General features: G+C 37.7%; 3 protein-coding genes across 9 annotated transcripts; 1 reads left to right on the forward strand and 2 right to left on the reverse strand.

Moving 5' to 3' along the window:
- Positions 1-394: 394 nt before the first annotated feature.
- On the reverse strand, positions 395-13786 carry LOC106713682 (villin-like protein quail). Of its 2 annotated transcripts, none has more exons than XM_045686547.1 (16): positions 13553-13786; positions 10397-10483; positions 4499-4612; positions 4204-4406; positions 3924-4122; positions 3538-3843; positions 3119-3415; positions 2829-3026; positions 2667-2753; positions 2482-2575; positions 2069-2317; positions 1862-1999; positions 1614-1769; positions 1145-1251; positions 868-1053; positions 395-732 (listed from the first exon to the last, which is right to left on the reverse strand). In XM_045686547.1, exons 1-16 carry the CDS (start codon positions 13565-13567, stop codon positions 619-621), a joined length of 2550 nt encoding a protein of 849 aa, XP_045542503.1. In that variant the 5' UTR covers positions 13568-13786; the 3' UTR covers positions 395-618. The 2 variants fall into 2 exon arrangements, with proteins under 2 accessions (XP_045542503.1, XP_045542495.1); XM_045686539.1 differs by lacking the exon at positions 13553-13786 and adding an exon at positions 12508-12663 and having other exon boundaries at positions 398-732.
- Positions 13787-14371: 585 nt separating this feature from the next.
- On the forward strand, positions 14372-15000 carry LOC106713735. Its single transcript, XM_014506583.2, has one exon. It carries the CDS (start codon positions 14515-14517, stop codon positions 14998-15000), a length of 486 nt encoding a protein of 161 aa, XP_014362069.2. The 5' UTR covers positions 14372-14514.
- Positions 15001-15087: 87 nt separating this feature from the next.
- Positions 15088-17616, reverse strand: LOC106713759 (elongation factor Ts, mitochondrial). Of its 6 annotated transcripts, none has more exons than XM_014506613.2 (4): positions 17517-17616; positions 16594-16731; positions 15920-16171; positions 15088-15649 (listed from the first exon to the last, which is right to left on the reverse strand). In XM_014506613.2, the coding sequence occupies exons 2-4, from the start codon at positions 16615-16617 to the stop codon at positions 15125-15127; spliced, it is 801 nt and encodes a 266-aa protein (XP_014362099.2). In that variant the 5' UTR covers positions 16618-16731; positions 17517-17616; the 3' UTR covers positions 15088-15124. The 6 variants fall into 6 exon arrangements, with proteins under 6 accessions (XP_014362099.2, XP_014362096.2, XP_014362094.2 ...); XM_014506610.2 differs by having other exon boundaries at positions 16594-16743; XM_014506608.2 differs by lacking the exon at positions 17517-17616 and adding an exon at positions 17111-17195 and having other exon boundaries at positions 16594-16743.
- Between the last annotated feature and the right edge of the window lie 119 nt (positions 17617-17735).

The following is a 17735-nucleotide window of genomic DNA, read 5'->3' on the forward strand; positions in this document are numbered from 1 at the left end:
CCATCCCATATCAACTAGGCAAACTATGTTATATGTATCGTTAGTTATTGTACATATGTTTTCAAATAATACCAATATTTTATGGATTTTTTTAAGGAATTTGTATATTGTAAAGATTATTATTAATTTTATCATAAAATTAATGCCTTAGCTAATAAGAGCTACATTTGTGAGAAATAAATAACATTTTAAAAAGCTCATTGTTTTATTTCAAAATATTAAACATTTTATTAATTAATAAATAATGAATTTATACTCTACAGACTACATCTTAAATCTATTTGAATAAGAAATTAAAGTTTACATTTTAATTTTACGTTTTTATAACAAAAATGTAAAAAAAACTATACTTTTAAAACATTCAGCACAAGCCGATAAAACGTGTAATAAACACTTTTTTAAATAACAAAAAAAGAAAGAATAGAACTTTACGACGATTTGATATAGAATCAGTCCCTACATGATTGCACCGAAAATAACAAAGTACGTTTAATAGGCAGTTAAAGAGTTCTCCAGAAACTGCCAGAGTTGCGAGAGATTAGATGACGTCACAGAAGATGTGTTAGCGAATAAAATAGAATAAAGCTTGATACACATCACTCGCTATATGTCGGTGCGTTAGAAGAGTCCAACAGCTTTCTTCATTTCCCTCTGCTTCCAGCCGGGTAGCACGCGGAAGTCGCTGTACGCCATGTTGAATGTCGACACGAAATCATCGTGCGTCAAATACAGCTGCAAATTATTATTAGTAATTGAAATAAAAAAGAATGATTATAAGAAATATATTTTTTTATACTTCTTTCTACTTTGTTACTTTTGTGAGTTATACGAAGGAGTAGTTCAGGATTTTAGGTGCAGTTTAGTTACCTCTTTAGTGAGTGGGTTGACGTCCGGCGGCAGATGCTCCTTGGGTCCGCGCAGCAACGCCGGCGGGTACTTCTCGTGTAGGTCGAACTGGTTGGCGCTGTTGCCACTCCGCACCGCGCTGTTGCCGCCCTGCACTATCGCCTTGCCCTCCAGCGCGCTCATTATCGCGCCAAAACTCTTGTGACTCTGGAATACACCGAAATGTTAACAATAGGTGATCCAATTTGAAACTCACGACATGACAAAATTCAAGTATCTTCAAGTGTCAATTTCTCACCTTCCACATTGTATGTTTCCAGTGCGGGAAGAAGCCGGTGAAGTTTGGCGGCTCCCGGCCCTGGTTCAGCACGATAATCGGAGTTTCTGGGTCGCGCGCCGCGGGATCTAGTGGTCGTTAGAGAAATCATACGAATATTATAAATGTGAAAGTTTGATAGATGGATGGATGTTTGTAGAAGGTATCTCCAGAACTGCTCAACGGATCTCTATAAAATTTGTTATGGATTTAGAACACAGTCTGAAAGAACACATAGGTTACTACTGGTACTAATTAAGTTTTTTTTTAATTCCGCGCGGACGGATTCGTAGAACACCTTATGCACATTTTGATTCGATTAATATGAACTTCTACATTTTTTAAATATGGATAGCCGCATTTAAGGGTAAATTTAAAGGGACATAACACAAGTAAACCATAGAGAAAAAAAGAATGTGTGTGTTCAATAGTGTATGACATGCACGTGTACCGTGTGCGAGGTATGTGGCGGCGATGTTGCGCGCATCGTCCTTGGCGCGCGGGCAGCAGAGCGCGCCCAGCCACACGAACACGCTGGCGTGCGCGTCCAGCACCGCCGCGATCTCCGGCGCCAGCTCGTACTGACTCACCGATATTATCTCCTCGACTGAAACATATTGCAGTAGAGACCCTCCGAGCGCATTAATGATTTGAAAAGAACCGCGTAACTAAGTATAACTTTTTATTTTATATACTCACAGGAATACTGTCCCGGTGGTCCGAAAGACACGTAAAATAGCCGCGGGGGCAGCGGGCGCTCCACTTCCTTGAGCGGAGTCGCGACCAGCAAGTGTCGCCGATCACCCAGTGCCGTCCAGAAGTCGCTTTTCTCTTTACCTGCATCATTATAACAATGTTTATAATTCCTATATTGGTTAGAAACAAAACTTTCTGAACGTAGTGTACCCTGCATGACGAGGGTGTGTTCGGCGGCGGCCATGTTCTTGGCGACCTCGCGCTCGTCGCCGGTGGCGCAGGCGGCGCACCACACCCACACGCGCGCGCCCTCGCGCACCACATAGCACGCGCCGCGCGCCTCGCCCCCCGCCGCCCCGCCCGCCCCGCACCGCACCTCCTCGCCCCGCGCCTCCCGCGCGTACTGACCAGACACGCGGATCATCGCACGCACTGGCGCCAACACACGTCTGCCACTCGCTACATAACAATTAAATTTTCCAAATTAAGATAACAATGGTATACTATACTTAACAGAACAGATCCAGGCCAAAACATTCTAGAATGCGCCTACAGCATGAAGCAACAGGAGTAGTAATAAAGTGGTGGTTATTAATAATTTGGTAATAAATGATAAAACTTACGATCATAATCGGTGGCGCTGCCGACATACGTGATCATCCTTCCTTTGAATATTTGCAGAAAATGCGCCGGTTCCTTGCCTTGGTACACCCAAGCCTGGAGTCGTAACGTACGGTTTGATTAATTACTAGACACGGTTTCACACATTCAAACCACTATGATATGGAATGTACCACTAGTAGCGCACCTGAACTGGAAGACGGCCTAATTTAACGTACAGATCTTTGGCTTCTTTTGCTCCCAAATCCCTCAGTTCATTTGGTGAAGAGCCACCCTAGAAATGGTGAAAATTGTTTTGTTCGTTACGTAAAGGAAACACTGCGTCAACCTGTACCAATTTTACACATACCATCCAGTAGTAAAGCACAGACTGTTCGCCTGTGGGCGCGTGGTATGTGTAGAGAGCGATGTAGCAGTCCTGGTCGTAGAAGACGGCGTGCTGCGGGCGCTCCACCTCGGCAAGCGCGGCCGCGGGCACGGCGGGCTCGTCGGCGCGCTGCACCCGCCACATGCGCAGCGACCCCGACCCGTCGTCAGGAACCTGCGCCTGTATACAATACACAGTACCTAGTCGTTTACGGCCACTACTGATCGTGTTTGGATGGAACAAACTTTATATGTGGTATATTAAAAGATTACCTCGGCTGCAAGCCAGGCGTTGGTAGCGAGGCTGACCGCATCGAGCTTGGTGGTGGCGGAGCGCGCGGCGCGGAGGCGGACGTCCCGGCGCGCATCGCACCAGCGCCAGCGGTGGAACAGCGCCGCAAACTCCAGCGGCTCGCGGCCGGCGGCACAGCAGCTCACTGGGCCGCAGTACCGGCGCGCGCGTGCCAGACCCCGCGCCGCCGCCAGGGCACCGCGCGCAGCACCACTCCCCGCACCGCCGCCCACCCACGCCCACACGCCTCGGTTGCCAGCATCCACCACGTAAATTCCCTGTAGATTAGTTAGGAGTTTTCTTATCTCATTAACTTTTTGGTAGCCATAGAACGCACCGCTATAAACATCATATGAGCAAATATGTTGCTAGCTTTTATGTTTTTTACTTTAGAACTTACGTCGTCAGTTAAGTCTTCTCTATACAATGGCGCGCGTTTTACTTCCTCAAGTCGGGCAGCGGGGCGCTGCGAGGGCAGGGTGAGAGCAGCGTGGGGCATGCGGGGCTGGGCTGTGCGGTACAGACGCGCCGGTCGCGGGGGCTCCGGCGCCGGCGCGGATCGGACCACGCGGGTCCTCGGCTCAAGCAGGTCGGCGAACAATGTCCTTTCAGCCACCGGCAGCGTCTGCTCGTAGCCGTCATGCGCAATCACGATGCGCCGAGTTGTAGATCCTTTGTCTACCCCTCGGGACATGCGATATGCAATCTACAAAGACAAATTGAAGAATTGATTTATTGTGAAATTAATGAAAAATAAATGAAAATGATTAGCAAACAAAATTTTACCTTGGCACCGAATATTTTCTCGATCAAGTTGGCGGTGCGTCCAAGCCAGAGCACGAGTAGAGCGCCGGAGTCTAGCACGAAGACTCCGTCGGAGGCGAGTTGCGACCAGCACACCGGCTCCAGCTGCAGTAGCAGCGGTCGCGCACCGCGCACGCGGTACAATCGCGCTCCGCCGGCCGTCGCTCCCGAACGGAAGATCCTGAAATATAGAGGATGTTTAATTATCATTATCTGATTTATTTATTGTCTCTCGTTTTTCTCCGCCTCGTAATATGTGGACCTAATGCCATCTTTGAAGTAGGAGAGCAGCCGCGGCGACTCCTTGGTGGCGTGCTCGCGGTGCAGCACGGCAGGCGCGGGTAGGTACGCAGCAAGGCGGGCGGCGCGGGCCAGTGCGGCCGACCCCAGCTGGCCCGCACGGTCGCCACACCACGCGTGGATGTGCCGCTCGCTGCACTCACCGTTCTCTTTTATTTCCCGTCTCTGTACGCATATCAAAATATCAGCCTTCTCCTGTTCCAATAGTTTGTTAGACAATTGATAGAATACGCATAGGTTTTGTCAGAGTAACTCACGATGACATCCGGGCCGGCCGGGTGTCCGGGCAGCGAGCACGAGTACACTAGGTAGGCCTCGGCGTCGTAGAATGTGCCGTACTGCGACCGCGGCACCAGCTCCGTGCCAGTCTCCTGGACAAGCCACAAAGTATCAAATAAATAACACATAAAACTTATAAATGTAATACTGGAACTTACAAACAAGTTAAAACACTATTATTTGATGTACAGTTTACATTGGAAACTTTACAATATAAAGGATCATGTTTTTACAGGCATTTTGTATTAATTATTGCTTTGCGTACACTTGCACAAGATTGTTTGATTTATAAAATCTAGACCAAAACACTATTGGAAGTGAAACTGATCGGCCTAACGGTTATTTCCAGCCCATATCATTGTGCTTTCTATTTCGCAAAATACAATTAAACTTAATTTTTCTCGGCATGGTTTCTTTTTTCCTTTTTTCGCAGCACACGCTATATTATTTTTAATTCAAGCATTAATAATAGGCTCTTACAATTATTTTCGTATCTTTTTATGATTATTTGACTATGGTAAACTGAAAGCATGGAGAAAGTAATGTCAAGGCTGATGTGTTAATGTGTGTAGATGTTAGTAGGGGACGTCAAAAAGTCCTAGCGATCAGATTGTGATGGCGATAAGATATCAACCACCTAAACATGACGAATGTAAGTTTGGCGAGAAGCTGTTTAACTTCTTGTCTGTATCTACCTACAATTCACAAATCGACTCGGCGAATTAGCAATAATCGCCGCGTAACATTCGTGACGGCGACATAATGACGTCGAATTAATTGCGTCAGTTATGCATAAAAACATCACCGATACGTATTGATTTGCGGGGACAATACAATGTAATAAGTGTTCATGCATGAACGGTGATTAGCGCGGGATTCTTCGCATTGTTGGGATTATCCTGATAGCAACATGACATTTGCTGATAGTTTTTACGCTTTCGTTATTAGTTTGTGTAGTCAACAGTGACGATAATGCTTTTATCACATAGACTGCAACTCATGTAATTATTACATATTATAATTAAATTACCTTCATGAGTGAAAAGGAAAAAAAATATTTTAACTATATTTTATTTACCTGAAGTAAACGAACCTTTTAAGAGTTTTTTAAATTAACGTGAATGTCCAAATCGAAAACTTTGCTTTTACATTCTGAAGGCGCTTTATATTTAATGATTGTCAATAATTAATAACATTTAATTATTGTCAACATACTTAAGAATTTGCGATACAATAAACAGACCAAATAATTATATTAAATCAAATGAATATATGTAACACACATGAGACTCTTGATCTCGTGTGCGTTATCTTAATGTTCTTAACCGTATCTTTTTAATTGAGCCATAAATAGCTGAGGCATCATCAGCGTAGCGTGGACGACAGGCGGCTGAGCTGTCGGACTGATTCGATTCCATCATCTGGTTCTATCACTTTTTGTTACCAATTAACGTGGCACAATAATTGCGAACAATTGTATGTTCCGCTTTTATACGCATAACAAAAACGAATTGATTTTCATAATCAATTGCAGCTGTGTGTATTCGACATATTTACAGCAATGGTCTCCTAAAGTTATACTGTTACGAAATCTTTCTAGATTAGTTCCATGTTAAGCGGTTTGTGAATATTAAATGAACCGAGATATCTCGTCCATTGTATTTCAACAGCTATTAAAATGAGAAGGAAGATAATATATATTTATAAGAGAGTTTCAGATGTTTAATAGTGCACTATTAGATGGTTGGAATAAAACATGTAAAGAACATTTCGAAACGCTTTTGATAAGTACAAAGCTATGCCTCGGTTCGCTGGCACCGGCGGAGTAACGGTACTCAGATGAATCATTCATAGCTGCAATACACAGATATTGCAACAATTGCTATTTGTTTTGCATTCAGACTAATTCATAAACATAATCTATATATATAAAAGAAAGTCGTGTTAGTTACACCATTTATAACTCAAGAACGGCTGAATCGATTTGACTGAAAATTGGTGGGCAGCTAGCTTAGAACCAGGAAACGGACATAGGATAATTTTTACCCCATTTTCTATTTTTTATTCCGCGCGGACGGAGTCGCGGGTAAAAGCTAGTTTAGTATATTTAAAATTCGCTGATATTATCTATAAAGCTAGATTAGATTCGTAGATTGAAACTCACCCACTGACGTCACGAGTGAGCTCATGTTCAAGACCGTCGAAGCTTTTAAGTTAGAATAGTTCATGATGTTAACAAGCCCTATGTTAGTGTGCTTACGTATAAAGAGCGATAACAGTTCAGCGGGAGCTGTAAAAAACTGATTGCTGACTAATCTACTGTTACTCCTGGCCTCTGAGAAGATTTAAGTTAGTATCTTCCTATGTGACAATTAAACCAATATGAGTGCGGTACTCACCCAATGTAAATTACATATTGAACGTGTTTATTATAAAGTAAACACGTTCAAAAATCCTTACCATATTAACATAATGATACCCTCTACAAAAAGCTTTTGAAAGCACTTGCGATGCTTCGTAAGCCACAGGGAAGCGCACGAACTTTCTGATTAATTTCAGTAAGTCTCTAGAGGATTTGATGCTGCGGAAAATGTAAGACTTCTGAGTATATTATTAAATCATGGTACGTTTTATCCTGTTATGAATAGGCCTGTCTATTTATTGTACTAAATATTAATTTTAATTTTTTTTTAAACTGATGAGAGCGTCATGAAAATTACGTGACCATTAAGTAATAATTATTCAAGGTACTTAGCACTTATAAGCGTTTATGAGCGTTGTCGGCGGTCGATTTGCATGTTTTATGTCAAGCGGTGTAGGAGCGCTCGGCGGGAAACTTTCGGTTTTCCTCACTTTCTACCGATGCGTATCTAACAAGACTGTTGTAGGTATGTTGAGTGTTGACTTAATTAAACATTATCATGTATTAACAAAGCTGTTATTAGAATAAACAGAGTATCTTTGTTTGCTTTCTTTTTGTAACAGAAAAAAGTATTTATTGGTTACTTAAAAATCGCTTGGATTTAGTCAATAAATTTATTATGAGGTCAGAGAGATCGCAATTTTGCTTTATTAGAAAACTATCTGTTGACCGCATATCCGTCCGCGGGGATTAAAAAAAAAACTTAATAAGTAGTCTATGTATTCTTCTAAGCTATGTTCTGCGTCTGTGTCAAATTTCATTAAGATCCTTTCAGCCGTTCCGGAGATACCTTCAAGCAAACATCAATCCATCTAAACATTCGCATTTATAATATAAGTAAGATAATATGATTTTTAACGATATTAAACTAGACATTTAGACAATAACACTTATTAATTGATCACACTAAGGTACTAACCGTGGGTTTCTGAGATCAAAATCTGCCATTAAAACATAATTGTTATCTCTGTTTTGTCAAAGATAATGACAGGGATGAAGATATGTTTTACAGAGATTTGTGACTCAGAAACTAACAGTTAGTACACGATTTAACAAATGTTTGTTCAAATCCACAACGTTATTGAGGTTTTTGATCAAATTGGTTAACTAGATGCAGTCCGTGGACCACACTACTATGCACGAGTGTGTCACGCCCGTTTGTCGTCGCACGCGATGCACTTTCTACTCGTCACGCCGAGAAAAGTTTTGTAACTGAACATAAATACAATAATAATAATTATTGTATTTTATATTCATATTACTACATTGTCACGTAGTTAGTAGTAGTAGTTAGTCCTTGTTGAACACTTTTTATCAGCCCGCATTGTAAGGTGCGTTACAAAACACTTTTTATTAGAAACTTTTTTTCACAGAACATTAAGCAAATCGTGATTGTAATTTTCGACAATAGAATTACAAAAAAATAAGTAATAAATTGCACGACCTTTTAAAAGGCGTGAGGATAACGATATAAAGAAACACATTATGTATTGTTCCAATAAATTCACTTCTCACGATAGCGGATAGCTTTAAAATTGTTTCCCAACAACAACGTCGCATTGGATTAATCGTGGAAGTTCACTTGGAGACGACCCAGTATTTTACTTTAGCACAATACTAACAAGGTTCATGAGAATATATACTGTCATTGTTTATACATTTTGTTTTTACAAAGGAACTTGTTTCCTAGGTTATGAATGTATTCACAATACCTAGATAATTTGATACTTTTACAATGCGAAATAAACTTCTGTATTCTGTTAGGAAGTTTCAAAATTATGTAAATTAACCAAATTCATGATGACTTTGTGACGGAAAACTTTTTATTTTATTAATATGGACAAAACATTTATAAACTAAAAAACTTGAGAGGTGTCAAGGGAAACCCGGATGGAACGAAGTTCCTTTCAATTAATTAGTGAAGGAACCAATGTTTAGTCTATGAATAAAAAACTTAAGTCTTCACAAGAAGTACATTTTATTTCTATGAATTTTCGTTATATATTGTCACGTCGTTGCCATGGTGAAGTAGCGCTCATTCGTCTATAGCAAAAAGTGTCGTGACAACTTTTCGTAAGAATTTTTTCCGTCTAGCCCCCTTTCACAACGCGCGATAAGGAACTTTGTTCCAAAACACTAAATAAGTTTTTTTGTATAACAACTAAACAATAAATCATCTTATATTATTTATGTAATAATTGATATTCGCTATTATGTAAAGTTTTGTGTTCTATTATATATTATTTCTCTAAGAATATGTTATTCTATTCGGACCAACATGACTTGATTGATGATTTTAGAACATTTGTATGCTATAAAAGTATTATGAAACTATCCCTCGGGAGAAATTACCTAAAATGTCATGTTTCACCATCGTATGATTTTGTGATGATAGTTTGTAAAAATGTGAACGTCCTAGTTATTACTACGTCATTAGGTGTCTTGTCGTTTGAATCGTGAAATATAAATTATCACAATCTCAAGCAAACAAATTAGTAATAGTATGTATATCTAAAATATAAGTGCTTTAAACCGAGACGTAGTTACCTTGGAGTTAGGAGGTGAAGATGAATGACCGACAGCATAAGCGTCGTTAAGCAATGATCTAGGCTAGTTCTAGGGGGGCAATTACCATTAATATCGTATTATTCGAATTACTTTTTATATCTATTTTATATTTTTCAATTCTGTAGGCGAGGGAAGCTTCCTAAACTCTCCCCTGGCGACGGCTATAAACGACAGTGATAGACTTTCCAAAAAAGTCCGACCACTAATCTTATAAATACAATACAATAGAATCTGGATAACCGAGAAACATCTATAAGCTAGAGTGATTGTTCGGTCATGTAGGACGATCTTCATAAGCCTGAAACTGAGGTTTGAGAGATACCTCTATAAACAAGAAAATTATCCCTTATCCAGGTTCGTCTGTAGATACGACTGCCTCACATATATCCCTGGACTTTAAATGCCGAAACAACAAATACAATTTCAAATTCTTATCTCAGTTTTTTTTTTTTTTTTTTAGGAAAACGACAGAGATGATGTAACATGATTGTTTTGAAATAATGAACATTAAAGCTATGTTCAAATTCGGTGTATTACTTGAAGTATATTTGTTACGTAACATTACAAAAGATATGATTCCCTATTCGCAGTTTACTAACGACGTTCTATCGTGATGTGATTGAGACGTGAAAGTGAAATTAGTTACGTACGAGTACCGAGTTGACACGCGACAGACCGACGCGAATCTAGAATTTAATTGTTGGATCGTGCGACATCGTGCAATGTGCGGCGTGGTTTACCAGAAACACAAAACATCAGTGTTATCTGGGATTTCCTTTACTGAAATACAAAATAAAAGTTTTGGCGGTCAAATCCCAAGATAATCGTGGCGACTGTTAATTTAAAAGGACCTAGTTGATAAATACCAATCGTATTTTGAACTTACCGTGATTTTCCAGACAAGGAAGGTGGTGTGGTCGCGCGGTACCGTCCGGAATACAGCATCGGCGGCGCGCGCTGTACTCTCGTCATCCTGCCGTGTTATAACATATTCAGTTAGACTTAGCACTTTGACAAGATTTTGAAAATAAAAAGATAATCTAAGTGGGAACTGAAGAATAAGTAAAAGGTAAAATTGTGTTGAACTTAAAGCCCTTTACGGAGGTACCTACTGCTTTGTCGTTTTTGAATACTTGTGCTTTATATATTTCTGAACCGATAGGTCGTAAGTTCGACTACAATAGTCGTAGTATAAATGTTGACCTTAGTTGGAATATTAAAAAAATGTATGCTAGTCAAAAATATAGTAATAGTAAAATATAATAAAATACAATTAGAAAGTATCTCATCTATCAGTAACATTGATGTATTTTAATATATATCCAGTATCAAACTATATCAAAAAAATTAAAACATTTTAGAAAACTTATAATCGATAACATAATTATGATGTCATTATAATATACTAGCTGTCGACCGCGACTCCGTCTGTTCGGTATAAAAAAAGTAGCCTATGTGTTCTTCCAGACTATGTTCTACATCTGTTCGAAATTTCATCAAGATCCATTGAGTCGTTCCGGAGATACCTTCAAACAAACTTGCATCCATCCATCCATATAAAACTTTCGCATTTATAATATTAGTAAGATGTACATCAAAATAAAATCATCACCAGATACGCATAGATAATTTACAAACGAGACATAATATAAACAAAGTTCAAGTTGCGATAAACAAAACCAATATCTTTCAAATCATTTCGTGATTCTCTAAAAGGTTAAAATTACGATCCAATTACAAAGTCTAGGCTTCACAATGCGACTACACCTTAGTTTGGGAGCGGCAAAATAAAGGCCGATTAAACTAGGGAGTTGTTAAGTAACCTTAATTGAAGACTATTGTATGAGAAGTTGTTTATTTATGTATATACAAAAATAGTTATGCAAGCGTTATTCAGAAACGAAGAGGAATGCCAAGATCGCGAAATATAGAACTATCCTAGGCAGAGTCCTGGAACACTTTCATTTATTTAACAAAACATTGCATACGAGTTTGTTGGTTGGCTTATTATAGAGTTTCTTAAATCTAAGAACTGTCCAGATTATTAAATGTATTTTTTGCAATACATACAAAAAATGAAATGGACATGTCTAGACGGAAATGGACTTTATAAGAAAATAGAATTATTATTCTTGTATCAGTAATCAACTAATAGCAAATGTGTCTGATTGTGATCTAAATAAATTAAAAGCAATCAGGTCGATGTAACGGTAGTCGGTCACAGCTGAGAATAACGAGCGAACGATGTCTTACTTGTTACCTTCGATGGCAATAAGATCCATCCAAAATAGTATGTATAAATAATGCATACAAGGTATTTTTTAATGAAGTTTTGTACTCTATCAACCTTTGATTTTTTAAATTACATGACGTCACAGTTAGAATAGTTTGTTATATTCCCGTCATAGTAAATAAAGACGCGTTTCGGAGAAGTTGGATCAGCAGATTCCATTTGACATGACACTGGCACATTTTAAGTTGTTTTTTTTTTTAAATAAAGCTTTTGTAAAACTATCACTAACCATTTTGCGTAGCAAACTGGTAAATATAGACTATACAAATTCAAAATACTTTTACTACAATGTAGTTTTAGTACAGAATACGTATGTTTATTCTATCCATTAGTAGCGCAAGCGCAACAGTTAGACCCTCATTAAAACCTGATGTATGGTCATAACTGTTTAATAGAACTTTGCTAATTCGACATGAATTTCATTGAGTGTAATTTTACACTACTTTTAATTTCCAATTTGTTTACACTTTACGGGTCTACCTACTTCTTAACTTTTTATTTAGGGTTGAAGTGTGGAATTATTTTATGTTTTTTTTTATCGGAAATGTAAAACATGTTTTTTTCACTCATTTTTAATTAATAAATAAAATAATCGCTAATAAATCTACAATGTTTACACATGCTATACTGTATTCACATAGTCTAGAGATGATCATTTCTAGATTAAATTAAAAATCAACAAAATAAAAAAAGAGAATATTTACTTGATCAGCACCAATCTCTAGTATATGCATTTTCGTTTCGTTTGTCTGGAGCGAAGTGCTGGGATCGGCGCGAGCCGTCACTACTGCGTTCAACCGGACCATTCGTTTACACCGCACTTATTGTTACAAGACAAAACACAACCGCATCGGTCAAGCACTCAGCACAGACTAAACAACTACAAAAACAACGACCGTCGATCGACGGTGAAAAAGAAAATTGTTTCACGCTGACTGCACTTGAGTGTATATATAAAAAAAGGTATAATAATGATTCCGCCGCGAAAGTCGCGAGATGTTTCTGCAACGAGATATCTCGGTTTCATCTCTCGGCTCCGACAACTCCGAATTGCCGTAAGATCATTAATTATCGGTTACATAGCAATAAATAACCAATATTTATCATTTATATCATTAAGATCTTTATTTACTAACATTTTAGTCGTTAACTGTTACATAAATATGTATGTGAATATATAATGAGTTAAGTACATAAACATAAGTTAACCAGACACCGAATACTTGCAATTTATTTGCAGTCGACCGAATTCGAATTTAAAAAGTTTTTATCATCACTTTTTAAAATGAAATAAGCCATTTTAGCTACAGTATGGAATGCAAAGGTAGGGATAAACATACCTTCGAAAAATATTCCAATTTCAACCCTGCAGCATATTAGACTAAAACCTATGTTTATGTTATAATATTTGGTAAACACTTTACTGCACAATTAATCAAGTGTTATTATGTTCAACATAAACATTTAGTTAATGTGGCTTCGAAAACATAACCGAGAACCGAGAGTTCGCACAGTCCAAACAAGTTGTTAAAATATTCTGCTGTTGTCTCTGTAAACTGATGAAATTTAAAATCTAACGGCAATTTTGTTAACTGAAAGAAATTTTATTAGATCTTCTATATTTGGCTTAAAAATAATTATGTAAAGTGATACAAAATTAAAATCCACAAACATTATAATGTCTGGTATTCTAAGTAAAATAAAAAAAAAATACAAATGTCAATCTTTTTAAAATATTTAAATTCTTACCTGATAATCATCCATAAAGGCTGATTATTTATGCTCTCTGCTCTAGAATTGCAATCAGAATCTCATGGAGCTGAAAACTACGAACTCCGAGATGACAAACCGAGTATTGGGAACTCTGAGCCGAGTAACTTTGAACTGTACTGGTCTGGTCCCATAAAAGGTGGACGCAGACTGATCTCTCTCGCATCGGTTTCGCTAGTCACGGGATTCACGCTCCGACGCGCCCTTTGTCTCATTTACGGCGCACTTTCGTCATAGGTATGGTTATGGTGATAAGAACATTAGCAAAAACCATATTCACACAATCTTATTTGTATTATCCAGAGATACCTTAGCTCCTGTAGTCACCATAACTTTGGTGGAAGTATTGCAGGATCTAAATTTCATACCGAAACACTTTGTAAGTGTCGTCAATTAGCTTATGTCAATAACAAACAGCAGAATTCACGATCGGTCGGTGAAAATTCCAAATACATTGTCATAATAGAGATAACGGGATTATCAATGCATAGTTACGAGCTTTTTCGATAACAGAATGCGTGATGCGGTGGAGTAATTTTAATAGAAGTCATTTGTTAAACTTACGTTTGTCCTCTTCAAATAATTGTCAATGAAACTGTGTCAGTAAACATTTGTGACGGTAGTTCTATTGTAGTATTTAACTATTGTTGGTCAAGGTTACATACAGATTCTGTGTGTAAAAAAATAACAATAGATTAGCGGTTAAGTGGCTGCAGTGTACGAGTCGTTCGCGGTTCGATTAAGCAAATTGATAAACGACTGCATTAAACCTTTTTATATCACGGTGACTGAGCAGGTTATATATTTTACACATGACAATAACAAGGAGGTAAACAAAAGAAAAATATAGGCGTCAGAAAGCCAGGAACAAATTACGGCAGTTGTCAAATGTCATAAAATTATTGTTTTGAATTTAGTTTAAATTATTTTTGCAAGTGATCATGTTTACAGATGATAATTCTGATAAAGAAAGCGAATACGAGGAGAGAAATCTTGAGGAATGTACGAACATAACGAAGAAATCATTGTCGACAGTCGGCTTTAGGAGTAATGCGGACAACCAGAACGCTAGGCCGTTGACGCTTCGAGCGACGCAATCGTTTACAGGGGCTGTGGAGGAATTCAAATTGTGTGGGAACTTCCAGAGGCTAAACCTGTGCAATAGAATGAACGTGGTACCATCCCAAAAGATCGCTCCGGTATGTCCGTGCGGCTGTCTACTACGGCCCTGTGTCCCCGGACCGTTCCGGACGAGGGAGCAAACAACGCTTGCACTTCACGTCGTCTCCCCAGACGTTCTCAATTACCACGGCTACAACTTCGAAGCTAACCAAATAGCTTTATTCTGGAAGAAAGACTGCAGAACCTTTTTATGGAAAGGAAAAGCTAAAAAGAAAAATTACATCCACGTAGAATCCCATAGATAAAATTGTCAGTAATTTATCAGGTGTAAATAAATCATAAAAAAAATAATTTTTAATTTTATTCATCTTAAATGCAACATAATTTAAAAACAATATAATTTCTAATATTTGCGAGGACTACTCTAGTTTACTGAACAGTTTGTACTGTATCTAATGGTTGCTTCTCTACACCTGGCATAGAAGCTTCTGCGACTTCTCCACATGAAAATCTAATATAATCTATGATTTCCACTTTATTTTGTTGCAAAACCTCTTCTACTGTATACGAGGGGTCCAGTAAGTATTCTTGGTATATCAGACATGTTTCATCATCTGAGTTCTTTGCTGGTTTATCTGCTTCTTTGTCACCAATCTTTGTCGGTGCACAGCCTACAATATGTTGGCAGAGTTGTTTGCCAATATCTTCATGATCATTGGCCTGTCTATACGCTAGCAAAGCTCCATATTTCCCTGCGGAGTAGTCGCCTACGACTGATGGTGCAGGGTGAGTATAGCCGGCGATTTTGACATCAGTATTGTTAGCTTTCCAGCATTCTGCTCTCCTCAACACAGCGTTCTCACCAACTGAGCCAATGAACAATGCTAATATTTCTGAAAGTTTCTTCCCTCCTTCAGCCGCTAAATTTCCCAATTGCTCACTGTCTAACTCCATCTAAAATATGAATAATTAATTAAGAAACGGCTTAACTCACGTGTGATCGTCCGGTGACGGCACCGACTAGTGTGATCTAGATGGACCCCCGATGAGTACGAAACTAGTCGGCGCCGTCACCGGAAGATCACACGTGAGTTAAGCTGTTTCTTAATTAATTATGATGTCTCAAAAAAGTTTAAACAATTTAAAATATGAATTGTTATTTTTTGTTAATGATTTTGGTACCAATTTTTTAATATAATTAATGTCAATTAAAATAAAAAATACCTTTGTGACAGGTCCCTTTGATTGCATGTTAGTGTGAGCAAACTTGAAACAAGCCAGTGTTGCATCTTCAATCATCTTTTGAAACTTATCATTCTTAGCAACAAAGTCTGTCTCACAGTTGAGCTCTACAAGAGCACCATGGCTCTTGTCAAACTTCACAGCAACCAGTCCTTGTAGGGCCGAGCGGCCTGCTAATTTTGTGGCCTTCGCCCATCCCATTGCCTGAGCTTGTTCATTGAGCCATGTTTCTGCCTGAAAATTGTTTTTCTTTCAAAGTATGTATGCATATACTTGAAATCATAAAAAAATAGCTATTGTCAGCGACTTGGTCTCCACATGCAGTCAAAAAAATAAAAATAAGAAGGCTATGCATTGTACAGATCTGAACAGCCATTCTGGAGTTGTTCTTAATAACATCCATCCATTCATCCATCCAAACTTTTGCATTTATAACATTAGTAAAATAATTTTTACTAATATTTATGATATTAGTAATAATTAGTACACAGCAAGACAGATTTTGTCCGATATAATTGATAACATTACAAATTCTGCACACTTCATCAATAAATCATAATTTAACATAAAATCAGGTAAATCTAAACAGTTTTGTTATCAGATTAATAAATAACTCATGTATCTTGAAATAGTACATTTCTAAATATTTACAGTACCTTATCAGTGTCATTGTTATGCATTTCAAGGGCCTTTTTGCAGTTAGCAATGGTATATCCGGTTTTCTTTCTTAATTTAGCTAAGAGAGAGGACTCCGCTGCACGGCAGATAGGACCTGTGTGTAGGCTCCTCACCAACTGGAAAATCATCTGAAATTATTTCGTTTAATATATTATCTAACAAGAACTTAAATGTTCGTTATAAACATATGTTCTTTATATGCTGTGTTTATATAAACCAGTTATTGTTTTAGTGTTTAATGAATCTCACACAAAAAGATCTGTCAGTTAATTATAAAGCATAATTGAGATGGAACACACTTAATTCAAACACACGGATTTGTTTAAACTGTACAAATCAATTCATAGCAGAGTATGACATCATTAGGAAGATCTTTCAAGGCCAATGCAATCATGTTTGCACAATGGTGTTTACTGTTAAATTGATGGCTAATTTTAATGCTGTATGCACATGTATACGCACGACATATAGCTAACGCTTAACTTATTAAGTTACCTTTGAGTAACATTTAACTTTTTGTTTCATCTGTAAAATTATTAAATTGAGGTTAAACCAAAAACAACATACTCTGCCATTACAGTGCCAAGAGTTTTGATTCAAGAGGTTTTATTCGAACACCGTTTAAAAATTAAAAAGAAAAAACAATTGTTTATTGGTTGCCAACAGTTTTCAGAGACTAATCGTTAAGTCACCATGGATACATCAACAATTGAATTCTTATATAATTCACTTCATTTACTTAGCGTGAGAGTAGTTTTAATATTACTAACAATTAGTTACTTTTTGTTTTCTTGAAGTAATATATTTACTATATAATTTCATAAAATATAGCACGTAATATCTAAGGTCATCGTATTTATTTCACTGTTTGATAAATTTGGTAAGTTTCTATAATACCTACTTTTTAACTCGTTATAGGGTTTTTTTACTATTTCTTATAATATTTCCAATGAATATCGAAATGTAAAATATTAAAGTAAGAATAAGGTTATACTATTATAATAACTGTCAATGTCAAAAAAAGTCGATCATTTTTGACGCAATCGCTTGCGTTTAAAAACTAAGATTTAAACTGCGATTTACAAAAAAAAATTGGAATATTTACAAGGAACAATTATGC

The sequence above is a fragment of the Papilio machaon genome, chromosome 1 (assembly GCF_912999745.1).
Source record: "Papilio machaon chromosome 1, ilPapMach1.1, whole genome shotgun sequence".
NCBI classification, from domain to species: Eukaryota; Metazoa; Arthropoda; class Insecta; order Lepidoptera; family Papilionidae; genus Papilio; species Papilio machaon.